The 26940-nt window shown below is 34.0% G+C and overlaps 2 protein-coding genes across 4 annotated transcripts; both read right to left on the bottom strand.

Annotated features, from left to right (window-relative positions):
- Nucleotides 1-2892: 2892 nt before the first annotated feature.
- On the bottom strand, nucleotides 2893-13816 carry LOC110738465 (phosphatidylinositol 4-phosphate 5-kinase 9-like). Of its 3 annotated transcripts, none has more exons than XM_021918871.1 (9): nucleotides 13428-13814; nucleotides 11323-12580; nucleotides 10648-10815; nucleotides 9337-9502; nucleotides 7550-7660; nucleotides 6464-6651; nucleotides 5543-5700; nucleotides 4433-4598; nucleotides 2893-3393 (listed from the first exon to the last, which is right to left on the bottom strand). In XM_021918871.1, the coding sequence occupies exons 1-9, from the start codon at nucleotides 13498-13500 to the stop codon at nucleotides 3123-3125; spliced, it is 2559 nt and encodes an 852-aa protein (XP_021774563.1). In that variant the 5' UTR covers nucleotides 13501-13814; the 3' UTR covers nucleotides 2893-3122. The 3 variants fall into 3 exon arrangements, with proteins under 3 accessions (XP_021774563.1, XP_021774564.1, XP_021774565.1); XM_021918872.1 differs by having other exon boundaries at nucleotides 11323-12674; nucleotides 13428-13813; XM_021918873.1 differs by lacking the exon at nucleotides 7550-7660 and having other exon boundaries at nucleotides 13428-13816.
- Nucleotides 13817-24821: 11005 nt separating this feature from the next.
- On the bottom strand, nucleotides 24822-25941 carry LOC110738508. Its single transcript, XM_021918920.1, has 2 exons — nucleotides 25633-25941; nucleotides 24822-25418 (listed from the first exon to the last, which is right to left on the bottom strand). Exons 1-2 carry the CDS (start codon nucleotides 25939-25941, stop codon nucleotides 24822-24824), a joined length of 906 nt encoding a protein of 301 aa, XP_021774612.1.
- Nucleotides 25942-26940: the final 999 nt, after the last annotated feature.

Below are 26940 nucleotides of genomic sequence, written 5' to 3'. Positions count from 1 at the left end.
TAGCAAGTTTCTAGTTGATTTTGGCTTTGAACAGTCAAAACAAGACTACTCAATGTTTGTGAAGAAGCAGGGCAGTTCTTTTACTGTAGTAGTTGCTTATGTGGATGATTTGCACATTACTGGGAATGATAGTGAGGTTATTGCTTCTCTCAAGACTGGTTTGCATCAGGCTTTTACTATCAAGGATCTTGGAAGTCTCAAATATTTTTTGGGGATTGAAGTTACAAGGTCTAGTTCTGGTATTCTTTTAAATCAGAGGAAGTACGTTTTAGATATGCTTAGAGATGCACATATGGAATCATGCACTATTGCTGGTTTTCCTTTCCCCACAAGTCTTAAACTCAGCAATTATGATTGGACAGTTCTTCCTGATCTAGAAATGTACAGGAAGAATATTGGGAAGCTTTTATATCTCAATCTCACCAGAGACCTGATATCAGTTATGTTGTGCAACAACTTAGTCAGTTTTTGAATCAACCTAGAGAGCCTCATTTGCAAGCTGCTAATCATATTTTGAAGTACTTGAAAGGTAATTTGAATTTGGGTCTCTTTTATCCTGCTGACAATTATATGGTGTTAAGGGTGTATAGTGATGCAGATTGGGGAACTTGTGTAGATTCTGGCAGATCATTATCTGGTTATTGTGTTTTCTTAGGAAAATCCTTGATTTCTTGGAAAACAAAGAAACAACAAGTTGTTTCTAAGAGCTCCACTGAGGTAGAGTACAGGAGCATGAGTTATGCAACAAATGAAGCTCTTTGGTGGGATGGCTTGCTTAATGATTTAAGGGTGCATCGTGCATGTTCCTCCTCCTGTTTAATTGTTTTGTGACAATGTGTCTGCACAACATCTTGCAGACAATCCAGTTTTCCATGAGAAAATTAAACACATGCGCAATAAACATCAGAAGTTAGATGTGCATTTTGTTCGAAAAAATGTTCAATCTGGCTTCATTAAAACAGAACATGTTAAATTTGCTTTGCAACTTGCAGACATAATGACCAAACCACTTGGTGCTGATCAACATCAGTTTCTCAACTCAAAAATTGGTTTGGCTTCTCAGGTTCCATGTCAAGATTGGCCTTGTGTCCCAAGACAGTTCACTCTTGAGGGGGGGTGTTATGTGATTATTACATCAAATATCTGGTTTAGATATTTGTTTTAGAACTTTCTCAATTCCCTGGGAAGTTTGTTATAGTTGTTAGTTGTAATAGTTCCTTGTATAAATACCTCACACTAAATTAATGATAAGCTGACTCCATTTCTACAATTTCTCTATGTTCTTCCTTCTTCCCTCTCTCTAACTTTCTCTCTCTATATCTGGGTTGGCACACAACCCATATAATTGTATGATATGGTACGAGACGTATCGTCCTGTGTCCCATGAGTGTCGATGTTTGATACGGTGACACGACATTTGGATGAAGTGTCCATGTAACCTAGGTCCTTTGAGAAGAATTATTACAAGTGGTCTTTATGTCCAATGCCTATTTCCATGATAATTTTCTACAACTATTGGTATATAGGCGATAAATGGGTTAGATGTTATGTAGCTATACAATGTTCGAGATTTTAGTAGACCTACTTTGATTTAGCGAGAGAACATAAAAAAAATATCGAGTTCTAAAAATATAAATGTCTAATAAATTATAAGTATTTATTGAGACAAATTAAATAAACTAAACAAGACATCACACAATTACATATTTCTTGTACTCCAGTAAAATTAATCTAGAGCCTCTTTAATTACAAATAGGAAAAACAAAATGAAATGAAGAGAGTAAAAGATGGATTTAAATATTGAAATAAGCACAATTTTTTTATTTATAAATAATTAATCAATTTAGAGGATTCATGAGATATTGAGACAATTTTAAGGCTTTTGAAATCAAATGGGGGCAAATATGTAAAAAAAAACTTTTTTAGGGATATAAATATCCATGTAATATTCATAAAAAATTTATTAAACTTATTATAAAGTTGGGATTTTATTTTAATATTATCTCTCTGCAATTATATATAGTAAGTGTGCATCGCTAGTTGCTTTAAACAAGTCCTATCCAAGCTTATTTCGAATAACATCATGCTTTCGTTCAAGGTCGATATATGAGCGACAATGTTATTTATTTGTCATTAACTTTTCTATAACATGGATGGTATTCACAGTAGCAGGATGATTTACTTTATAGCCACAAATCGTAGGTAATAATTTCTAAAATTACATTAGCCTACAGTAACATTTGACCTTTTAGGAGGATGGAAATTCATCCCTCTCTTTTCTACATCTGCCAGAGATTGCCTATTTACAACCGCCAAGTTTTCATTTTGTTCGCGATTGTAAATTATTTTCTATGTTTTTTTACTGAGATTGCTCGCAGGTATATGAACAAATCAACTCTTTTACACCCCTAACTAATAACTATACCAAAATTAGGGGAAGGGCGAGCAAAACAAGGTACCTGTTAAAATTCTCAGGGTCAAAACTGAAACTTGAACAACCGAGTGCAGGTGACAATCATTTCATAAACTCAAATTAATTTTTTTCCAATTCATTTAGAAAAAAGATGTGTTGCATGATTTGGACATAAATAGGTTTATGATCTAGGCTAAAGTTGTCATTCTATTCGTTTTTTCTTTTTAAAACTTGGCTTGGATTGATATTTGATTTATGATGTAGGCTAACACAGCAGTTTTATCCGGTTGTGGTTCTAGCATCTAGGTACCTGATATTAACACTGGTGTTGATGGGGTTTTGGCTCTGAAAAATTGAGGACTTGAACTGAAACATGTTGCAATAATTCCCCAATTTTGCTACTCGCAACTGCTAGTTTCTAACAGGTTCCGGTTTCAATTCAAGTGCCTAATTTTTTTGCTCACCCATAACAAAAATCATACACAAAAATGAATCTATATACTTTACATAATAGTTTAATACAGACCAAGCACAAAAATGATGATGCAGATTATAAACCCCATCATGTTCATGAACACTTTTTTTTTTTTTTTGGTTGCTTTTGAAGAAAATAAACGCACTTTAAAACAAGAAATGACATTCACTAGATTTACAGAGGTAATTTTTTTTTATTTTTTTTGAAAAATAAATAAAAGAAGTCAGAAACAGTTCAAGTCTCAGTTAAAGGTGGGAAAACTTTTTGAATAAAACCTAAGAAACGTTGAGAGTAAAAATTTGGGTCGACTGCTGATATGGACAATGAATCGAATTGAAGAGATTTATACGCATGCTCGATCTTCTTGCTCATGTTATAATCCTGCAGTATATCAATTATACCCAAGTATAAGACGACATCATAAGCCTCATGATGTGTTGCTTCAGACTCCCCTAGAGTGCGCTCCGCTCTTGCTGGCATGTTCACTCCAAGTTGGATTTGAAGCCTAACAAAAGAAAATCAAAAGATGGAAACCATGAATTTAGACCAAGAAGTATTCGTGATAGAGATGCGGATGGAATTAGTAGAAAACCATAAGGCCATTGTCACCCTTAGCTAACATGACAAAAAATCCATACTATATCCTATACTACGATTTAAGTTTAAGGATATGGCAGGGTCACATGAAGATTATGCAAAGAGATTTAGAGAAAAAAAGTGGGCAGGTGCGGGTACAAGGCCTAACATTAGAGAGTACAGAGAAAAACCTTGCTAGGGTGTGTAAACTTAAATTGAAACAGCCACTACTGGTTTATGTTACCCTAATATAAATCCTCGGATGAAGAGAGTATCATGTAAGAAAGTATATATAGGTAGCCACCACTAGAGAAGATGTACATGTCAAGTTTATCTTGGACGGAACTTTTGCTTCTAAATTTCCAATAGCCTAGCTTCCCGATTCATCAACAGATTACAATATAACACCCTCAATTCTCAGTCAAGAGAATAGCAAAATGGTAAAGAATATGAAAGGATTACAAGTTTATCCAGCTTTTTCCAACCTACACTTTGTTTTTATAATTTAATAATCTTTTTTTTTTTTTTTAATCGAATTTACTAACTTCACTTCAGAATGTCCTTCTAAAGAGACAGATAAAACCACTAACTGGAAGTCAAAGACAGTAGTATTGACAGCTAGACAAGCAGCATGCCTCAACACTCAAAGAAAAAGTGAATAAGTGAGATCCCTCAAGACTCCAACTAAGCTCACATAAACACATTATATGACCAAATGAAACCTTGTTTTCCCAACAATGACTTAGTTTCATGGTTACCCTAAAGGTCATTAAGTCTCTTATTTGTGCTTAGATTCACTAGTAGTGGCCCGCAGAGGGTGAGCGTCCCATCACAAACGAAACCAATCAATTTCAAAAAAAAAAAAAAAAAAAAAAAAAAATTGTCAAAGGAAAAATGAAAAGAATAAAGCACATACAGATATTTCTGGAGGACATGATGAGGAAAACCTTGAAAAGAGAGTTACATACCTAGCTGTGCCCGGAAGGAGCAAATCCACTTCTTCATGACCTGCAGCAGAAGCTGCCCGCAATATACTGCCTCTTATATGAGAACCCACAACAACACTGCTGTCGTCTCCTCGTGGAACCAATACAAGGCTTTGTGGATAAGCAAACATGCCATCATCCCAAGCATCTGCCATTATGTCCATTTAAATATATCAAAATGTAGAAAAATTTGCACATTGCATTTTCTAGTAAGTTCATGGATTACCAGCAAACAACATTAACTTGACAAGTGGTAAAAGGAAATAATTCACGACTTTACAGTCATCTCCACTTTTTCAAGGGTTTGCACCACTGGGAATATTAATCTTAAGCTTGCATCATATCACGTCAAGCAATAGTTCAAGTTCACTCAAAATTCTTTGTTCTATTAGATTACAGTTTCCTTCAACACTGTAACCGCACATGGTTCTGCTAGTGACTTGAGAACAAAGCTTATAAGCCCAATGACATTCAGCAGCACTGATGCTGTAGGTAAAAAACAGCTAGGGAAGAAAAGAGTGGAGAAGAAGACCACGTGTGTCCAAATTAGTACTATCACGTATCAACAAAGTTCAAGGGACGTTTGGTAATGAGAATGAATTGTAAATTTGTAAGGGAAATCTTATGCCAATGCCAAGGGGTTGAATCACCAAGGGCATTACGATAATACTTTCCTTGCTAGATTACACTTAAATCCATTCTCATTACCTCTGTTTATTACCACCACCTAAAGGGGCCATCATGGGTAGTTATAGAAATCTGGCATCATGCATATAATTCATCCAAGAGAAATCTTACATGAAGGGGTAAAACAGTGAAATTTCCATCTTTCCAAATACATATATGGTCATAGAAAACAATGGACTAAGCTCAACTGCTATATAATTGGATAGTAAAAATCCTATCAGAGTGAAAAAAATTGATCCATTTGATCCAATGTGGACTTGTTTAGGCAGCACTAGCATATGTCTGCAAGTCAGAAATTTAATAATAAACCTCTATTTAAAAGCACTTTCACTCCTTACCTGTACACTTCTGAAAAAGCTACATTTCATATCAAGGAAAATAGTTGGTAGTAGCTTAGAAACAAACCTTCTTCAGCTACAACGCCCAAACCATCTGAATTCATGCTCCTAGTACGAGACATGATTGAACGGAGGTGCTGAGGAGCACGATAATGCACTCCTAGCAAAAGACTGTAATCCATTATGTGCTGCGACTCCAAGAATTTACTATCAATCTCAATCTGGCTGCAAAGTTCCATACAGAACTAGTCAGAAATGAAAACCACCAGATCATACATAAATCAATAATTACAAATTCCTGTTCAGTCTTGATAGAACGAATTTCAAAATGGATGATAAGATCAGATGGCCTGAAAGCTCACAGAAATACTTCAAACATATAAAAAAGTTCCAATTATCATATAGTCACATCAGTAAATCAAAACTTTGTTAATCCATCCATCTCACAAGGCAAATAATTAAAGAGACATTCAATAGCTAAAATGTTTACAGGATGTGACAGTAACATATCTTCTAATAGCTAAATCATCATTTTGGAAGAAAGATGCCCATTCTCACTCTCACCACTACTTAATAAACAACTTTCTCCTCCTCAACTTGCCTCTTCCAAGAGTATTGACTTGGTGTCTTTGGAATTTTAAAGAATCAATGACAATGAGACTTAAGTCATACAGGGTCATGTGTAACAAGAGGCCTGTCACTCTGTCATATACTTTCTTAATCCAACATTGAGTGAGAGGAAAGCAGAGGGCCGCTTTGGCTATAAATTGCGTTAACAAATTTTTTGGAAAAGAAAGGTTCAATAGAGTATGATTAACATTTGACACGGTGATGAAGCAAATCACAGACACAAATGATATAACAGGATCCCTACTTTGTAGTTACTTAGGCCAGTGAGATGGTCAATGTGAGCAAAGCAAAAAAGGATACAAAGTTCAATAACATACACATATTAAGACACAAACAGTTAAAATTTATCATATCTTACTTTAATAGTGCCTCCCTCCAAGAGGGCTCTAAGTAAAAGCTGTAGTTTAAATCCAAATCTTTAAGAATTGTGTTTTCATCAATTTCAACTTTATCTGCTGAGCGCCCAAGAGAAGATCCCTTCAAGTCAAACCTTCGATGAATCCTTAATTCAGTGCAGAACATATTTCCCATCACCACAAATCTAAACTGCAAGAAACCAAATCATGACAAAGTTAAGTCTCTAGGGACTTTATCCAAATCATAAACGAACTTTTTCAAGATGACAAATGGTCACCAAAAGAATATAAGCCTTAACTACTGCTACATTTTTAGTTACTTCCTCCGTTTCGGCATAATGGTTACACTTTTCTTCTCTAATAAACCAAGGTGATCACTACGATAATAAGAGAGAAGTGTAAAAAGTAGAACATTGTACAAAAAGAATAAAATAATGTACATTAGAGATATTGTATAGAAGAACACTCCCTCCGTCCCTATTTACTCGACACTCTTTCACTGGCACATAATTTCATGCAAACTCATTGACTTTAATTTTATTCTATGACAGTAACTAGAAGCCGGACAAATTTTTTTTTTAATTATAAATGGTGGGTATTTGAGTGTTTTTTTGTTCTTTTAAAAAAATGTTATATTTTGTGGGTAGTTGGAGTTTTTATTATATTTAGTGGGTGCTGAGGTATTTTCTTATTATAGTTTGTGGGTAGTAGGTCCAAATTTAAAAGAGAGAAATAATAAAAAATAATAAATAAATAAATAAATATGGGTCTATGCAATTTAAGGAAAGATAGAGAAATGTGTCAAGTAAATAAGGATGCCTTTATGTGGAAAGTATATCAAATAAAGAGAGACCGGGGGAGAAATAAAACAAGGCAAGTGGGGACAAATGTTTAGAAATAGTACTAAAATATTATGGGTCATATGACCCAAAGTCCCAAACTATTAATTTGAAACGGCCAAGATAGAAAAATGCAACTATTATCTCAAAACAAAGGGATTATATTAGGAAAAGGAATAACTTTAGGATAAACTATAAAGCTCCCAATGGTAGTTTATGCTGTTACTCAAAACAGTACAACTATGTTACCTTTTGACCACTAGAAGGTTTGATCCTATGAAGGCCAAAAAACTTGGTAATAAGTGTATTGTCGTATGTACGCACATGATGGTGATACTCAGGAAGCATCCGCAAAAGAACCTAAATCAATGCACACTATTAGCAGAAGTTGATCATAAATTCCACACAATTTTTGCAACAGAAAAATAGCAGATTGACATTTATATCCTTCAATCTAGTAAAGCAGTAGTAAGCAGCATAGTGAAATTCACATGGAGACAAGCTTATTAGAGCAACCAAGCATGCAAAACATCAACAGCAGCGCCACTTATGTCTACTATTGATGATTGATCAATTTTCAAACTTAAGCCTAGCCTCACAGATACGCAGGTATACCTTCTTCCAAAATAGATTATTAAACATCTAGCCAAACAAAAGGAATACAATCAATACATTGCCTCACTTAGCTCACATGCCTACAAGCTCATTTGTTACATACTCCTACAGGCTTTGAATACAATCAGTAAACTATGAACCTTTCTGGCCAGAGATGGTCATAAACAATCCCAGTGAAATCTTATGGAATCTTCTAATAGACTTTCAAATTTAGAACATCATGTATTCATCTTCAAAAGATGATTGATATAATCTCGAGTTTCAGTGAATATATGAAGGTAATAACTGGCAAACCAAACAAAATTAAAGTATTCCCATGCTGCTAACATCAATATGTATAGAAATTTAATATGTTAAAGCTGAACGGAGGGCATCAATAGTTAGTAATGAGAATTGTTGAGGTTTGATTTGACATACAAGATCTAGAAGCACCACCAACAATGTTGGAATTCGGAACAAGGAAAAAAATAAATAAATAAATAAAGAGAGCAGCTAAATCAGCATATCTAGAGATTGAATAAAGAATACGGCCAAAAATTGGATGGGAAAAGACTTATGGCACCATCTAACAAATGTAGAAGTTTCAGTGAAACAAGATAGAAGTAAATATTAGAAAGGCATCCATTCTCTAGATGCTTATTAAGCTATTATTATAGTAAAATTGTATAAAACATAGTAACCTCTATTTTCTTTAGTTGATGTTATTATAGTTCTACAACATCTATTTGGTTGATAACTACTATTGATAATATGCAGTATGCGACTGAGTGAAATTGACATCACATACTACTACATTCCTTATAACAAAAATGGCTTGTAAATTATTTGATTTTATAGTTTGGTTAGTCACTCTATCCCTTTTATAGATGTTTTATTTGTATATATTTTTGAAACAAGCTCCCCACATGTTAACTATCACAAATTCACGGGTAATGGCTACATAACCTTAGTCTCCTAGACTGGTGATGGCAGGATCCGTTAAGAATTGCTGTTTTTACTGCTTCAGACTAAACACAGCCTGTGTACTGTACAAAGTTGTTAACAGGGCAGGAGATTACATTTGGACCAACTAAAGAATTTTATGAACCAAACAAATGAATGATACATGGTGATTGTGAAGGATGAAATAATGTCTAGATTCCAGACTAGAAATTTTTATGCATATGACCTTTAGTTATAATTATCTGAAAAAGAACATGAAAGCTAAATAAAGCAGATGAAAACTAACACCAGTAGAAACTTCACACCAACTACTAAGGTCACATGGTTCTAACAACAGAATACACAGTATTATTAAAAAAAGACATGATATCTACTTAAGAGATAATTGAAGTTAAACATGCAAAAGGTGAAGTAAAAATGTGAAATAGAGAGAAAACTGAAATTTATGACAGAATATAAGATATAAGCTAAGCCCCAACCTTTACTTCAGACTTCCGCAGCGTCTTAATCATGAAGCGATCATCTTGAGAGAGGAAAAAGACACTACCACTTTTCCCAGGCGATGATAATTCCCTCAGGGCGTCATTACCACAGATGGACATCATGTAGTCAGCAGCATCTATTTTGAACATCTCCCTAAGGTTTCTACAATAATAAGCATGTTAGCCTTTCAAGTGTAAAAGCTGATGATCCGGAGTATGATGTATGTCCATAAATTGAATGAAGAGGGAGGAAGAAATAAGTCTCCCATTACGTAATGGACAAGTAATATAACTTCAACTTTTAGTTATGCTTCAAAGAAGCACATCCTATTGATATAAGAAAGGCAAACTTTAAAACATCTGAAAAAGCACTGCTCATGTTTTTGCAAGCTGCCATAGAATTTTACAAATGTTTTGCAGAAAGAATTTGTTAAATATTTACATTCTGTAGTGACTCATTTCCAAACAGAGATCAGGGTCTCCAGTCACCTTCCCCGAGATGAGCGTTTAAATTTCTTACCTTCCTTGCTAGGAGAACCTTTACAACAGTAAAAAATAAAAAATAAAAATAAATAAATAAAAACTACCCTCTTATTGAGTAAGTGGAAGAATACGATACTAACAAAGTTATTTAAAAAGTCCTAAAAGTCATAGAAAGAAAAAGGCCTGATACTAAGCACTTTTGAGAACCCCATATTCCACAACCATGAAAAGCCTTACAAATTCTGGGCCCATGAAAAGACACCCACTCCAAAGTTATCAAGGCAAATATGACAAAAATATGATAATAAACCCCACAGAAAAAGTGAAGAGGAGGGGGGAAGAAAGAAAGAAAACCTTCTCAAAGATAAGATAATTTGCTAATTTAATCTGTCTGCAACATGTGTAATATTTGGAGCCCAATCCAAAAAATTATCATATTTAAAACAGAAATGATATCTCAGAAATGCATTAGCATAAGAGTAAAGCAACAGCATTATCTTCATGGTTGCTATTACATATCTAACACCCACAATTCAGTTCTTCAATTAAATTAAATCATTCAACAGTTATATCTATAAAGGACCATGCTTCAGAGTGAGCTCATTGCATGAGAACATGACCATGAATCATCAAATGTGAGTTTGACTAAATTATATCTGAATTTGCATTGTTGACGGAAAGTAGAGCATAATTCTTGATGACAACTAGTAAAGATCTAGTCAATTCTGGGCTCTAATCAGACTCTTTATAGACTTCAGGATAAAGGATTTATGAAGTAGAACGTATATGCAAAGATGCCACAGAAATTCAGAGTCCACAACAAACCTGAAAACCATTGGACAATAATCTTTCCATCTGAAATCATCTGATTGATGAGGGGGTGTCAATTGTGACCCTTCTTTAGGAAAATTCATCCAAAAGCTTGCACGTGGACCAAAGTCAGATGCTCGAACTTCTCGTCTTTGTATGGGAGTGATCTTTCCCACAGTATATCTGATATAAATCTAGTGCAAGTTCAGTATAGCATACTGAAGAAACCATCATCATATGTATGAAAATATTTATGACAAAACAAGCATGCTTTTTTAACTCTTTCCACAATGGCAAAAAAACATTGGTTACGAGATAAACAAGAAATTTTTCCAACACCAAAATGGAATAAGGATCACAAAAATTTGAGAAAGATCCAAGGCTCTAAGAAGAACATTACTTATATCAGCTAAATCAAATTAGACTGTGTAAAATAGCAGCCCATAACTCTGAGTCTCAGACTTCCAATTTCAGTACAAACTTTGGTCTACCATTAGGCCATAACAGAGCTATGAAATCTCAAATGATTTATAGATCCTATTAATTGAACAATTGCATCATGCTCTACTATTCCGAAGAAAGTGTGAAGACTCCATCTTAATAAATAAATTGCTTGATGGCATGAAAACCAACAACAAAAATGAATACCTGGAAAACTATGTTAAATCAGAGTAAAGAAGGTGAATTTACCTTATCCCAAGCTGCAAACTGAGCATCAAATCATAACTTCGGTGACCTTTAATAATAGCTTCACCTGGTCTCTTTACGTCTTTTGCTAGTTTCCTCTGCCTCCTTTTTGCTCTTTTAGACCTTGGAGAAAATGAATTATTAACAACCATCTCACTGATCAAAACACCTTGCATATACTCCCGTTCAACAATAGGAATATTTGTCTCAGCTTCTTTATCTCTTCCTTCAGTAAGTGATTCAGCGAAACCAGATGATGTATCATGTCCAATAACCTTCTCAATTGCGACTTCAAGGCTCCATCGTCTCTCAAGAGATATATTTTTTTCACGGGATTGCTCAAGATTTAGCAAATTACCTTTTGAAAGCTTATCAGATGGATGGCGGCGAGCTTCACGGCTTCTGCCAACCTTGACGTTTCCCATGTTCACTGTGGATGCTTGATGAAGATGAGACACCTGGTTCTGCTTCTTCAAATCTGGTAATACCCCTCGTTTCCTTAAAGCACCTAAGTAGAGCTCTTGGGCAGCTGGAAGTTTGCTACCATTCGGATAGAATGCACCCTTCCCGTCTTTCAAACCTCGCGTCCAAGTTCCCACATAACAACCACCATCGCTCCATGTATAAACTCCAAAGCCATGCATCATTCCATTCAGCCAACTACCTTCAAACATATCTCCATTAATCCAAGTAAGGCATCCTTTTCCAGACATCTTTCCTCCTTTCATATCTCCTAAATAAACATTCCCATTAACCCATGTATATTTCCCAGGCCCCTCTGGAGATCCCTGCATCCAGGAGCCCTCAAAGATATCACCATTGGCATAAACTTGATATCCCAATCCATGTTTAACATTAAGTCTCCATCGACCCTTATATGTCATACGCCCTGGCCACGAATATGTACCTTGGCCATTCATATAACCACCTGAAAACTCACCCTCATATATTGCTCCAGAAGGAAAGCTAAGCTTGCCCCACCCATGTCTCATCCCCCTTCTCCACTCACCGTCATAAACACAACCATCAGACCACGAATACTTCCCAGACCCCTCAGGCACATTTCCAAGCAATGACCCTGAATAAGATTCTCCATTTGGTAGTGTGATATCTCCCACCCGAAATCCAGAAGCTGTGGAAGATGTACGAGAGATTCCTCCATTCGATACAGCACCAATCCCGTCTTTTAAATTCGAAGCAAAGACATCAAGAGATTGAGTTCTCGCTGGACACAATGCAACTCCTCCCCCATTTTCGACAGCTGCCACGGGGTCAGACATGCATAAGACTCAAAGATTTCAGGTTGAGTATATTTCCCTCAAAGTACCATTAACAGCCCCAAGTCTAATTAACAACTGCAGGACCCAAAAAAACACAATCAAGAAAAATAAAAACCCAAATATAAGGAAACAAAATAATCTACCCAAAAGACTTCAAACTTAAAGTTAGGGTCCATCCACAGAAAGTGGAAAATGGTAGTTCCACCAACCCCTCTTATTCCACAGAATTCAAACATCAACAAGCAATTATAGTCTCTAGGCTCACTTTCTTTCACAATAGCCGGTGCAAATTCAACAAGTTTTCAAATTATGGTATATAAGACACCGCAAAGCATAGATGTAGACGGAATTTGATCCCAAGTTTCCGAAACTACCCGAAGACTTTATTAACTTATACAAACATATTACTGACACATCCCCATGGATCTGATGATGCACTTGAAGAAATTTACCAACAATACCAGCAAAAACACCACATAAAAGGGATGAATATTCCTTGGACACTGTGCAAAAAAAACTCCTAAACATAAATACAAAAAGATTGTCACTATTATTGCACTTTCACCAGTTCATCATTTATCTAAAACATTGTTACTGTAATTCCAAAAGAACCTAAAGAATACAAAAAGTTACAGCAAACAAAAAACAAAAAGACAACAAAATCCTAGATAAATCTTTTGCTTTATTCATACTTATAAAGTAATAGCAATGATGATGAAACCAATGAACTCAAATATGATAACATATATAGTCAACCTTCCAATAAATTGTTAAAAACCCAGAAATTATAAACAGTATTGTGCAGAAATTAAGAGATAGAAGAAATACCCAGATTGAAAAAACAAAGCAGATGAAGAATTTCTCCCGCAATATGCTTATCTTCTGTGAAAAATAGGGACATAAAAAAATATTTAAAGGTGGGTCAAATAAATATAAATCCTTTATTTGTTAAATTTTTTCAGATGATGTGATGCTGAAAGCTGCAAACTTAAGCCTTCAAATCTTCGATTACTGAAAGACCCCCCAAATTTGAGAATATTTTATATTCTAATTAACTGCATCAATTTCTCTTTCCTCCTGGTTTCAGCTTAAAAGGATGAAAAATGAAATCTAGCATTAAATTGTTCAGCGTAAAAGTGTAGCAGTTGAATAAAAAAGTTTCCTTTTTATTTCAACACAAGTCACACAACTTCACGACTCACACGGGGCCATATATGTCTCCTTCAGTATATTATATCTCCAGTCCACATAACCACATTAGCCTAGGGAAAATAATGTGTCTTGTATCTGATACTCGATATTGAGACTGTAAATAGTATGAATATACCAAGTATATGTACCATGCTACATTTGATTATTACAGTACTACACACCTTTAGAAGATGATTTATCGGTCCTTTAATAGGTTGACTCTTTTTATAACTTTAATATCGTCTGTTTGTGTCCAAAAAAAAAAAATGTCTGTTGGTATTAAGTTGTACTCGGTATTTGGATGGTACGGAGTTTTTATCATTCTAATATTAACGAAGACGGTCTATTGGTATTAACAAAACTTGTGTATAACAACGAACATATTAGATTCATTGAAACTCAAGCTATTAGAGCCTTAAAGGCAAAGAATTTTCCCCTTTAAAAATTATGATATGAGTAAGTCTTGTATGTGGCTAGTCACACGGTGTGACCACATTGATTAATAAGAATAATCCTTATTTATGTATACGAGTAACTCTATTTAATCATAAGAGTAACCTCATTTTGTCCATTAAAGTAACTCTAATTCATTATATGAGTAATATCAATTAATTTAGAAATAAGTAAACTCATTTGTTCATTCGAGTAATCCCTATTTTTTTTGTTTTAAAAAATGAAAAATTGATTTCACTTCTGTAAAAGAGTAACCATTTTTTCATTTAAGTAACCCACATACGTCAAGGCAACCCCATTTGCTCATCATCGTAACCCCCTATTACTTAATTGCTTTATCGTGAAGTGGCCACACCATGTGGCTAGTCACATATAATACTTTGTGTTATGGTATTATCTCATGTACCTTGTAAACTATTTACATGATTTTCACTTATCTAAACTTATCTGAATTTATCTAAACTTAACTGAACTTATTTAGATTTATTAGAACTTATTTTGGATGTAATTTGAACTTGGCTAACCCTTATCATAACTTATTTTTGAACTTATGAACTTATTTTTCTTGAAATGAACTTATCTTAACTTAACTGAACTATATGAGTTTATTAGATCTAAAATAAGTGAAAATAAGGTGAACAAAACAGGCCTTTAATACGGATTACTTTACGACACATTTTAAAAATATATGTAGTAAGTATTTTCAGTTTTAAATGCATATAAATTGCAAAAAATTGATACTAATATTTTAAAATTAAACATAAAAAATATTGGGTTTTTCTACATTATAACCCACTAACTTTCCGTTTTCTACGATTTGCCCCCTCCCCCCCCCCCCTTTTGAGAAATCCACATTATAACCCCAAAATACATTTAGTTTCTGTACGGTAACCTTGTCGTTATCCCGCCATTATCAAATTCCTTTAGTGGGGCCCACTCTCCAATTAATAATATTTTTTTATCGATTTGGCTGTTGGAAATTGTCCCGTTAAAGGTTTAGGGGGTTGTTTTGGTTCTTAAGGGTCCAAATTAAGCTCAGATTTGGAAAAAAAAAATAACGTAAATGCCTCGTTTTTCGCATTAAATACGTAAACACGTAAATCGAGATATTTTTTAATACCCAAAAAAGAGGCGTTTACGTGTTTTTTTCCAAAATTTGAACTCAATTTGGTATTAAGGGGCAAAATAGCGCCCAAAACCTTTAACGGAACAATTTTCCACACGCAAATCGATAAAAAATATTATTAAGTGGAGAGTGGACCCCACTAACGGAATTTGTTAACGGTGAGTTAACGGTAAGGTTACCGTATAGAAACTAAATGTATTTTTGGTTTATAGTGTGGATTTCTCAAAAAAGGGGGTCACATCATAAAAAACGGAAAGTTATAGGGTTACTATATAAAAAAAACCCAAAAATATTTTAATAAACTTTTTCAAGAATAAGTTGTAACACATAAAAATTAGGTTTATTTGCAACGTTAATTAATTTTAGTAAGTGGATTTGAAACACCCACTAACTTCCTTTTCATTGTACAACAGTACAATTTTTTTTTTTTTTTTTTTTTTTTTTTTTTTTTTGTTTAATTTCATGTCCATGTGGGGACCAAAATCCACTTATTATCCAAATTGATTATCTTTTCTTAATCTCTCTGTCCACAGTCATGTTGCAAATAATTCTAAACGAAATGTAAGTGAGAACTATGGTTAAAGATTTTAAAGTTTATATTTTTAAAAATAATGAAGATTTTTTTTTTTTTTTTTTTTAAAACGCATAATGAAACATTCTTTAAGGAACATAAAGAGTGTAAAGTAACTTTATTTACAGATGTCATCTTATTTTATTAATAAAGTTTAAGATTTATGTACCAAACAATATGATCACATTGTCCTCATCTACATCTTTGTAATATGTGGCTCTATAAATACTTATAATATACCTAAATTATATAATGCGTCGTCTACGTAGAATGTTGTAATGCAAGAGGTGATGGTTTCGTTATTTGCGATTTGTGAATATTGTCCTATCTCATGCATTTCACACATTATTTGGGTAAGGATTTTGGAGAGATGTGAAACATGTGGGTTTTGGGAGATGATTATAATACATTAATACATGTATACAACTAATTAAAAATAGAACAAAATAAAAAATATCTTCCATAAAAGAGCAAGGCTGTATATTATCATAATAAGACATGTCTCGCCAAATACTTTAATTTTCTTAGTACTATCTTGATGAGATGTGATCACCCAATACTTCTCCTAATTAAAATATTTTACAAAAGAAATTGTAATACTGAAACTCTGAAAAGGTCGGCAAAAGTTGGTGTTTGATTTGTAATTCCTCATATTGCAATATTTTTTATTTTTTTTTTATTTTTATTGATACTTAGTGTCTAGGTGATTAGTTTTGTCATTGTTAATTAAAAATATGTTATCTATAGACTATAGACACCATAGATGACAATATAACAGTAATAATAAAGTTGTACAAGTACAATTAAAGGGAAATCTTATTATTTAAATTAGTCTCTCTACTTGCTAGCCTAATAGAGTAATAGGTCCCTCATATTAATTAATGAATTTAAATAAGTAATTGCCATATTAATTAATAAATTTAAATTAATTAATTATGATAATGTATTCATGTATATATCAATATATGTCCAACGTATTACGTATTGCATACTCTACGACGACTTACGTACGTAGCTCTTACTTCTTAACAACTAAGTTGCTCATCAACCCAAATAAATTATTCACAAAAAGTAGTTGACAATTTTAGGATGGACCTTGTAAACTTCTAAGTGTACAACTTCACACGCTAAAAAGATCAAAAAGACACTTGTAATGTACTTCGTATATCCGTATATGTATCTCTCATACATAATCTATTATCTATTTTCAACAACAACAACAACAACAAAAAAAAATAAAAAAATAAAAATAAAAAAAAACAAAAAAAAAATATAAAAATAAAAATCTATCATGTATTGACTAATTAGGCAATAAATCAACGAACATACATTGTCCTATACTAAGTATTAACATTATTGATCCCTCAAAAAAAAAAAAAAGTATTAACGTTATTGACGACTTAGATATTATTGAGAAATACTTCATATATGAAAGATGTTTAGAGATTATAATATACAAAGTAAATTTCTACATTAATATATATGTATTTGTTAAATTCGAATATTTTTTTATTTTTTAACAAATACTTCGTATATAACATAATATTTTATTTTTATACATTCAACAATTTATTATTAAAATAAAAAGAAATTAAGTACTATGTCATTTTTGTAGAAGTATTATAGAAGTATTTTTATTATTATATAAAAGTAAAAGAGAAATTAATTGTATAGAAAAATACAAAAATTCATTTTCATTGTCAACACTAATTGTGAAAAAATATTCCTACTAAAAAAGATAATTTATTGAAAAGTTAATATTTTATTGAACATTGAATATAGTCCACTTGAGTTTTTTTTAGTTTTTTTTTTTGGAATTCTTCATAATCCATTGTTGTCGAACTTGAGTTATTTTTTAGAATTCATAATCCATTGTCGAAGGATGATGTTGAAAGAAAAAGAATTATATAGAGCAGTAAATTTAGACCATTTGAGTGTTTGATGTGGTTTTCACAAGTGTATAAGCACTAAAAGATTTAAAAACTGGGATATAAGTTTATATATAGTCAAAGTTGACAAAAATATCGTCTAGGGGTTGTGATTTTATACTGTCTTTTGAGGATAACTTTAATAATTTTATGGTAACTTTAATCCATTATTTAAGGGTAATTTTTAATTTGAAATGTGTTTGATTGTATTTGAATGTGTAATTTTTAATAGATATTCCCTCTATCCCCCCCCCTTTTTTACCCCATTTGACTTTTCATGGTCTCCAAGGCACGTGTTAAAACGTTTATAACTCCATTTTCATACGTGTAAAAATTATAAAAGTTGATATTAATAAAATATACATTAAGACGAATCAAACAATATCTCACTTGACTATATACCGCTTGTAGAATAATGGGATAAATGGTCAAAGTTTATAAAGTTTGACCCAAATTTTGGCAATGGGGCAAAAAAGTAGGGACAGAGGGGGTATATGTTATGAAGGATAATACGATTAATATAATACATTATAAGTGTTTTAAGGGTAAAATTAATGTTAGAAAAATGGTAACTTTTGAAGTATATAAGAGCAACTTTAAATACTTTTAGGGTAGCTTTAACCCATCTTATAATAATTTAATGAAAGTCCGCCTTAATTAAGAATTTGTGATCACAACAATAATACTTCGTACGAGAGTATATTATAACAGGGGTAATTATTTTAAGACACCATATATTAGCAAAATTAATTAGTCATATTTAATAGTTGCATACATTTATTGATCATCTATATACTATTGATTAGTACTTTTTTTAGGCTATGATGTTTTGACTTTTGAGATGAATTAGACTGATCTGAACTAAATTGAAACGATCTAACCTAAATTAAACTTAATTGAAATGACCTAACATGAAAATGAACTAAACTGAATTATTATTAATTTTATTATAATAATAATTAATATAATGTACTTGTATTGATTATAATTAACATGATAATAAATAAAAATATAATAATAATAATAATAATAATAATAGTAGTAATAATCAATACTTGTATAAATAATAACAATAATATAATAATAATATGGAACAATAATAATAATAATAATAATAATAATAATAATAATAATAATAATAATAATTACTGCGTAACATGCTCTTGTCAGCATGGGGTACTTATTATTCCCTCCGTCCCATATATACTTCCTGTTTTCCTATTTTAGAGACCCAAAATGTTGTTCCTGTTTCTATTTTTGGATAGTATGCAAAAACCATTATACCCTCATTTTTTTTAACTTATTCATTGAATTTCCTAATTTACCCTTAAATTATCCACTTGTCTTGTACTTTTTTCCACTTTCTCTCTCTAACTTTGGTCTATAATTGTACTTTTTACTTTTTTTTTCCCTTAAATTATCCACTTGTCTGGTACTTTTGTCTAATTTTTTTCCACTTTTAATATATTTCATCCACTTTCTCCTTCCATTTATTAAATACCGTGAAAAAACACAAATAAGAATTATATATTGGGACGAAGGGAGTATTTATTATTGTGACAATGTCTTCAACAAAGAAAGAAATATTATTTGTCAGCACAGGCCACAAGGTACTTATTATTGTGACAATGTCTTCAACAGAGAACGAAATATTACTTTGTATATAAAGATGATAAGCACATTAGAAATTTCTAAGTTAATATTGAATTAGATTGGATCTGATTGAAAATTGTTAGACCTAATTAATTTGTATTTATTAATGCAAATAATTGAAACTTGATTGAACATATTAAACCTAATAGAAACTTGATTGTATAAAAAGATAATAAGCACATTAAAAATTTCAAAGTTAATATTAAATTGGATTGGATCTGATTGAAACTTATTATAAACCTAATTTGTATTTAATGAAAATAATTGAAACTTGATTGAACTAATTAAACCTAATAGAAACTTGATTGTATACAAAGATAATGAGCACATTAGAAATTTCAAAGTTAATCTTAAATCGGATTGGACCTAATTTATATTTGATTAAAATAATTGAATCTTGATTGAACTTATTAAACTTAAAACTTTTTTTTTCCCTTAAGATGAAGAGAACTCACCCTACCGATGAATGTAACTACCTGCTCTTTAAAATGATGTTCAACTAGCTTATTGAAATTATCATCGAATAGGGTTTTATATATCAGTAAAACTAAAGCTGGACATGGGCCGGATTGGCCCGCGGGCGACACGAGCACGATACAGTAGTGGCGTGGTACAACATGAGGAACAGGCACTAACTAGGCACGACACGAAATTTTGGCCCGCCAACACGATCCGCGGTACGGCCTGGGTTAATTAATCTTAACTAAATCCTTGTTTTTCTGAACTCTGTTCTTCATTTCATTTTCTGCACTATAATTCTTCCTCTTTTCTCCGACTCTTCTTGTCTCCGTTTCTTGTCTCTCTGCAATGACGATTCTCCCTAAATTTCCCATTTTCTCTCTCCTCCTTCTTCTTCAGCTCTTCTTCGAAGCTTCCTCTTCTTTCACTCCCACCGACCATTACCTAATCAATGCCGGTTCCGACACCCCTTTAACCTCCGACTCCGACAATCGCAAGTTTTTCAGCGACAATTCGCCACTTCCTCACTCGGTTCGACTCTCTGCATCTCGCATGTCTCCCCTCTTTAATAAATTTTTTAATTAATAATAAATCGATTTTTTAAAAAAAAAAATTAAAGGGCTGACCCATGGCCCCGGCACGACAGGCACGTGGGTCGTGCCGTGGACTAGGGTGTGCAAATTGAAGGCCGGCACGACATGGTCCGCCATCAACCAGGTGTGGCACCACACAGCCCGCGGCAGCACGACACGATTTCCAATTCTAAGTAAAACACTAAAACCTCGAGAGTAGCTAATTTATACGTAGCATTTATTTATTAATGAGAGGACAAGTAACTCCATAGCTTTTTCCTAGTTTCTACATCAGGAACAATAATTGCAAGTGGGATCCATGACAAGAAACAACAACAATATGAAGTACTGTACTATTTTCGCATTGTTAACAAATGTAGTGATATAATCTAGTCCAATTTGAAAAGGAAGTTTAGAAAATGTCGGATGTGATCATGTATATCAGTATATGTATGTACCTAATATTATGCTTTTAGACTTAGTGTTATGACAACTTTTCGAGTGGAAAGTTTAATAAAAGAGAGGATGGGTTTAAATACGTTAAACATGTATCAATAGCGAGGATGATTGAGGACTAGTTGATTACTTTAATTTACATTTGCTTTTTTAAATGCATTGATGTTCATTATTAGTGATTGATTACCTTTGTTTGTATATTACTTAATCTTATCGTCAATCCAGCTAGGATTTGTCCTTTTTTGTTTTTTTTTTTTTTAAGTTTGTAAGATATTTCCTCTGTTCTAGTAATATTGCAACAATTGGACTTTTACACTATTCATCACGCTTGTTTAACCACATATTATGATTTATACATAAAGTAAAATATAGTCATGTGGGGTCTTGTTAGATTCGTCTCGTAAAATACTTTCACAATATCAACTTTTTATAATTTTACTCTTATATAATTATAGATATTTAGCATATAAAATGTGATTTGGGATGCGTAATTTCATGCTTATTGCAATATTTTGTGGAGCAGAGGAATTAGTATAAGATGCACCAAAGGTACTTTTACTAAAACAATTTTTATATGGAGTCCTATTTTATGTTTGGTTTTTACCCAAATATTGTTTTACCAATTGTGTACTTTTTCTTGTTTAAAAAGTTTTGAGTTTGGTATACATTTTCAAAAATACAAACAAAAAAACAAGAGAGAGAAAAACAGCAACAACTAACAAACATTCCAATTTTTATTTATTTTTTTATTTTTATTTTTATTTTTTTTTTGGGGTGAAAGAGAGGGGCAAAGCCCCAAGACAAAATAAAACAAACAAAGGAAACAAAAACCAAACTAGAAACGGAAATAAAACACACAAAAAGCAGAAAAAATAAAAAAACCGAACTAAGGCTTGTTCACGGGAACCAAACGTGCCCTAGTTACTCCACACCAGTCCTCCAATAAATTGGCCCTAAGATTCCTAAGGACCGCTTCAAAGATGACCATCCTCTGATCAGTGTGAACACCATAGTTAGCTAGCCAATCCGCTGCTCAATTAGCCTCCCTATAGCAGTGACTAATAGTCACCTTCCACCCTTGACGAGAGATAAGTGTCTTGCACTTCCTTATAATGTGAATGTAAGGGGAGGTAGAAGGGCAATCTCCCACCAACAAACGAACAACAACTTCCAAGTCCACAATCAATTGAACTTGCCTATGCCCACCATTCCAAGTGAAAGCCAGCCCACGAAGCACACCAATTAGTTCAGCCTTGGTATTTGAGCACACACCACACTTAGTCGCAAATAAACCATGGAGCTCAGATCACCATCACTGCCTCTAATCAACCCTCCAACTCCAGCTAAACCCGAATTGCCTTTCGACGCACCATCGGTGTTAAGTCGAACCCATCCCTCTCTTGGAAACTTTCATTTGATAAAAATCTCATGTCTTTTTTTCATATGTTCCTCAACATAAATAATGGAGTTATCCATGGCCCTGCGAACATCATCAATTCGAGACATTAAGAAGGTCACTTGATCGAAAGGGATATCTGCCTCTCTAGCAAAGGTCTTTTCATTTCTCCACCTCCACAACCACCAGATAATCACCCCAAATGCAGTCCCCCTCTCTTCCTCCATCCAAGTATCGGATTTAATATTGTGAAGGATCCAGTTAGAGCACTCCATATTTGCATAAACCTCACTGTCCAGCCAGCCTAGCTTGCACCATATAGTTTGCAGCCTCTCAAAATATGGTCAATCGACTCATCACTGAAACCACAAATGGCACAGTAATGCAATGAATGAGGACTGTTCATCATGAGACAATGAGGACCCTACATGGACTTCTTTTACATCACTATCTGACTCTATCCTGGGGCCATTAGCAAGTTTACGAATAAACCGCATCTCATTAGTCATTAGTCTATTTCGAACAACAAGCCAAATAAAAATCCTAATGTGCTGAGGAACTCGAACTCTCCAAATATCAGTCCACCCCTTCTTTTGGGACGCATCAATCTCACCTTGATTGCGAATAATCTTGATAGCAGAGCTTAAGGTAAAACCACCCAAAGCTGACCAATTTCAGAAAATCTCATCTACCGCATCATCATCTTCAAAGACTTCATGAGCTGCGATTTCATCTAACACTTCAGCCTTTAAATAATCTGCTAAAAGCTCAAAGCGCCAGCCAGTTTCATTACTCCAGTAATCACGCACAACCTAGTCTTGGACAGAAATTGGAGGGGGTGGATCCACAAGCTCAATTAAAGGCTGCTTCGTCGCCCACCTATGTTTCCAAAACAACGTTCGATCCCCTTTCCCAATAGCCATACTCACCCCTTTCTTCAAAACATCAATGTTTTCAAGGATACCTTTCCAAGAATTCGAGGCATCCCCTTGATGTTTGAACATATCAATATCACACCGACCATCACAGTATTTGCTTCGAAGTACTCTAGACCAAAGGGAATTAGGCTCCGCAAGAACGCGCCAACCTAATTTAGTCATAAAGGCCGCATTAGCTTGTCGCATTGACCTTAACCCCAACCCACCTTCACTACGAGGCTTGATAACCGATTCCCAGGCAACCAAATGAACTTTGTTATGATCTTCATCACCTCCCCACAAAATTTTCCTTGTCTTCTTGTCAATGTCATCACAAATTGACTTGGGAAGTTTAGTCGTTTGCATCGTATAACAAGGGATAGAGAAGATGCAAGCTTGCGCCAATATTCCTGCCAGCCAAAGACAAGGTCTTAGCCTTCCAACTAACAAGTTTAGCATTGATTTTATCCATGAGGTAGAGATAATCATGCTTTGAAGATCTACTCAAAATAGTCGGCACTCCCAGATAAAGCCCAAGGTCATCAATACACTGCATATTCAAACTTTCACAAATCGAACCCTTCACTTCCGGGTTTGTATTGTCAAAGAAGAAAAATTCAAGACTTGTCGAAGCTAACTTTACTGCCAGAAGCTCTACAGGACCGATCGAGACATCCTTTCATACATAATGCTTGTTCAACTGAAGCTGCACAATAAAATTAAGTCATCCATAATCGCTTAATGAGAAATCGATGGGCCATTGCGACTAGCACGAGCCGCCTTCCAAGCTCCAAACCAAACTTCGTGCTCAATTAAATGAGCTAGTCGCTCCATACAAATCACATACAAGTATGGGTATAAAGGGTCGCCCTGGCGAATTCCCTTACTTGGAGTAAAGCTAGTAATTGGTTCTCCATTCCACAAAATTTGAAGCTTAGTCGAAGTAACACACTTCATAACCACATCAACCATTGCTTGCGGAAGTAAAAGCTCAAGAAGAGACTCTCAAATAAAGGACCATCGCAATCGATCATAGGCCTTCTCAAAATCTATCTTTACCGCCATGATCCCTTGTTTACCTTGCTTTCTTTTCATCGAATGTAGCATTTCTTGAACAATAATAATATTGTCCGTAGTTTGTCTTTTAGGGACGAAGCTACATTGAGTCGGAGAAATGAGATTAGGCAAGAGAGGCTTCAATCGATTTACAATCACCTTTGTAACAATCTTGTAGATGATGCTGCATAATCCAATTGGACGAAAATGATTCAGTTTTTGGGACACCTCCATCTTTGGAATGAGCACTAGGAAAGCATTGTTTAGGCCATCCGGGAATGATTTGCCTTCAAGAACATCTTTAACCAGAGAAACCAAATTGGGAGCAACCACATCCTAGTAGTTTTGATAAAAAAATCGGTTGAAAACCGTTAGGGCCAGGAGCTTTGAACGGTTTCATTCCCATCAATGCACGCTTGATATCGCTAGCAGCAAAAGGTTTGTTCACCATGTCCCAGTCCTTTTCTCAATGAATGGAAATTGATCAGTCAGTAAACGTTCCCCTGTAAAAGGCTTCGCTTCTTCCTGGAATAAGTTGCGCCGATAATCAAGAACTAAACTCTTAACCTGTTCTGGATAAGTTAGCCAAACACCTTGCGAATTTTGAAGAGTTTCAATTCTTTTGCGCCGCCTTCGAATGAGGGTGGAAAGATGAAAATATTTGGTATTTTGATCCCCATCTCTAATAGAATCAATGCGTGATTTTTGAAACCACAAAATCTCCTCTTGATTAAGCACATCATCCATCTCTCTACAAAGTGTAGCCTCTAATTTCAAAAGATATCTATCATTCCCAGTCGAAAGACGCTTTTGGATTCCTTCCAATCTCGCCCAAAGCTCCGATTTTTTTCGAAAAATGTTGTGCAAGGTGTCTCTGTTCCAAGTGTTCAAAATATCCGCAAATTTGCTAAGGAAGGGAATAATTGGAGCAGTTTTATCCCACTTTGATCGAACAAGGGCATCAAATTTCTCATGGCTCACCAAGCCGCTTGAAACCAGAACGGCTTCAACGAGGCCGGAGTTGGAGAAAAACCCGTAGTGCTGATGAGAATAGGGCAATGATCGCTATGGGATTTAGGCAGATTTCTCAAAGCTCCTTCACCTAAACGCAACAACCAAGCTTCATTAATTAAACCTCTATCTAACCGGGCTGATTTGAAGGTATCAGGTGAGTTGCCTCTAAACCAAGTATGCTCTGGGCCAGAGCATTGCAAGTCAATCAAATTATTTCTATCAATCCAATTCGCAAAGTCACGACAACGACGCTCCATCTCAGAATAGCTCCATTTCTCTCACTCAAGCTCTTTGTATCATTGAAGTCTCCAGCTATCAACCACAGTCTTGAGTAATTATGTTTGATGTTTTCAAGCGCATCCCAAAGTTGATGTTTAAGAGCACTCTGCGGGCTGGCATACACGGCAGAAAACAACCAAGGATCCTCACCAAGTTTTCTAATTTCAACTGTCAGATGCTGATTATGACTCTCGTATATAACCACATCAACTTCATCAGTTCTCCAAAAAATCCATATACCCGCAGCAAAACCTTGAGCTTCCACACGCATTTAACCCGGAAAATTAATTTTATTGCACACTTGTTGAGCTTGATTCCTACTCACATGGGTTTCAACCAACACAAGAACAGAAGGACGATTAATTCTAATCAATTCACGAATTATAGACAATTTGTTCCCAACACCTTGGACATTCCATATCATGATTTTAATTGACATATTAAAACTTGGAAAAAGAGGGTAACAATCTTACTACAAACATTGCAATTTGATGTGCAGAATATATCTTTTTTAAGTGTAGCAGTTTGATAAGTACTCATATAAAGTATTAGGATGTACATTATATCTTTTTTAAGTGTAGCAATTCACTTAAGGGGATTTGTTAAACATCGCCCACAAATCTCTACATAACGCCCACAATTATTTTTATTTTGACGCTTTTGCCCTTTTTCTAATTTTTACCCAAAACATAATACTCTATCACGAAAAATGTAGAGTAGGACTGGATCGCCGAGGGACACCGGAGAGCCGTCATCATTGCCGGAAAGCGAGGTACTTTTCGCTAAAAAACTACGAAATGCCGGCCGTGGTAGTGGCGTCTGGCAGGGGTGCCACAGTCATGGTGACGGTGTTCCAGCCAGGCGCCACCACCACGGTGGCGGCATCCCCGCCAGACGCCACCCAACAATTCGTAATTTTTTTTATTATTTTATTTAAAGTTTTTGTTTTGTTTTTTTTTTTTTGGTTTTTTAACTTTGATCCTAATTTGAAATTAAATATTTGTTAATAATTTCAAACAAAAAAAATTATGTGTTAATTTTGTATGAATACTTTTATACATAATTATGTGTTAATTTTCTGTTAAATTTAGAAATTAATTATGTGTTAATTTTGAAATTAAATGTAATTTAATTTAGAAATTAATAATGTGTAGATTTTGAAATTAAATTTACAAATAAAAATTTTAGAAATTACTTATGTGTTAATTTTGTGATAAATGTATTAATTTAATATTTATATAATTCTATGTATTTAAAAATAATATGTCAT

Source organism: Chenopodium quinoa, unplaced genomic scaffold (assembly GCF_001683475.1).
Source record: "Chenopodium quinoa cultivar QQ74 unplaced genomic scaffold, ASM168347v1, whole genome shotgun sequence".
Taxonomy (NCBI): domain Eukaryota; kingdom Viridiplantae; phylum Streptophyta; class Magnoliopsida; order Caryophyllales; family Amaranthaceae; genus Chenopodium; species Chenopodium quinoa.
Note: the sequence above shows the minus strand (reverse complement) of the source record. Positions and strands in the feature narration are given on the sequence as shown.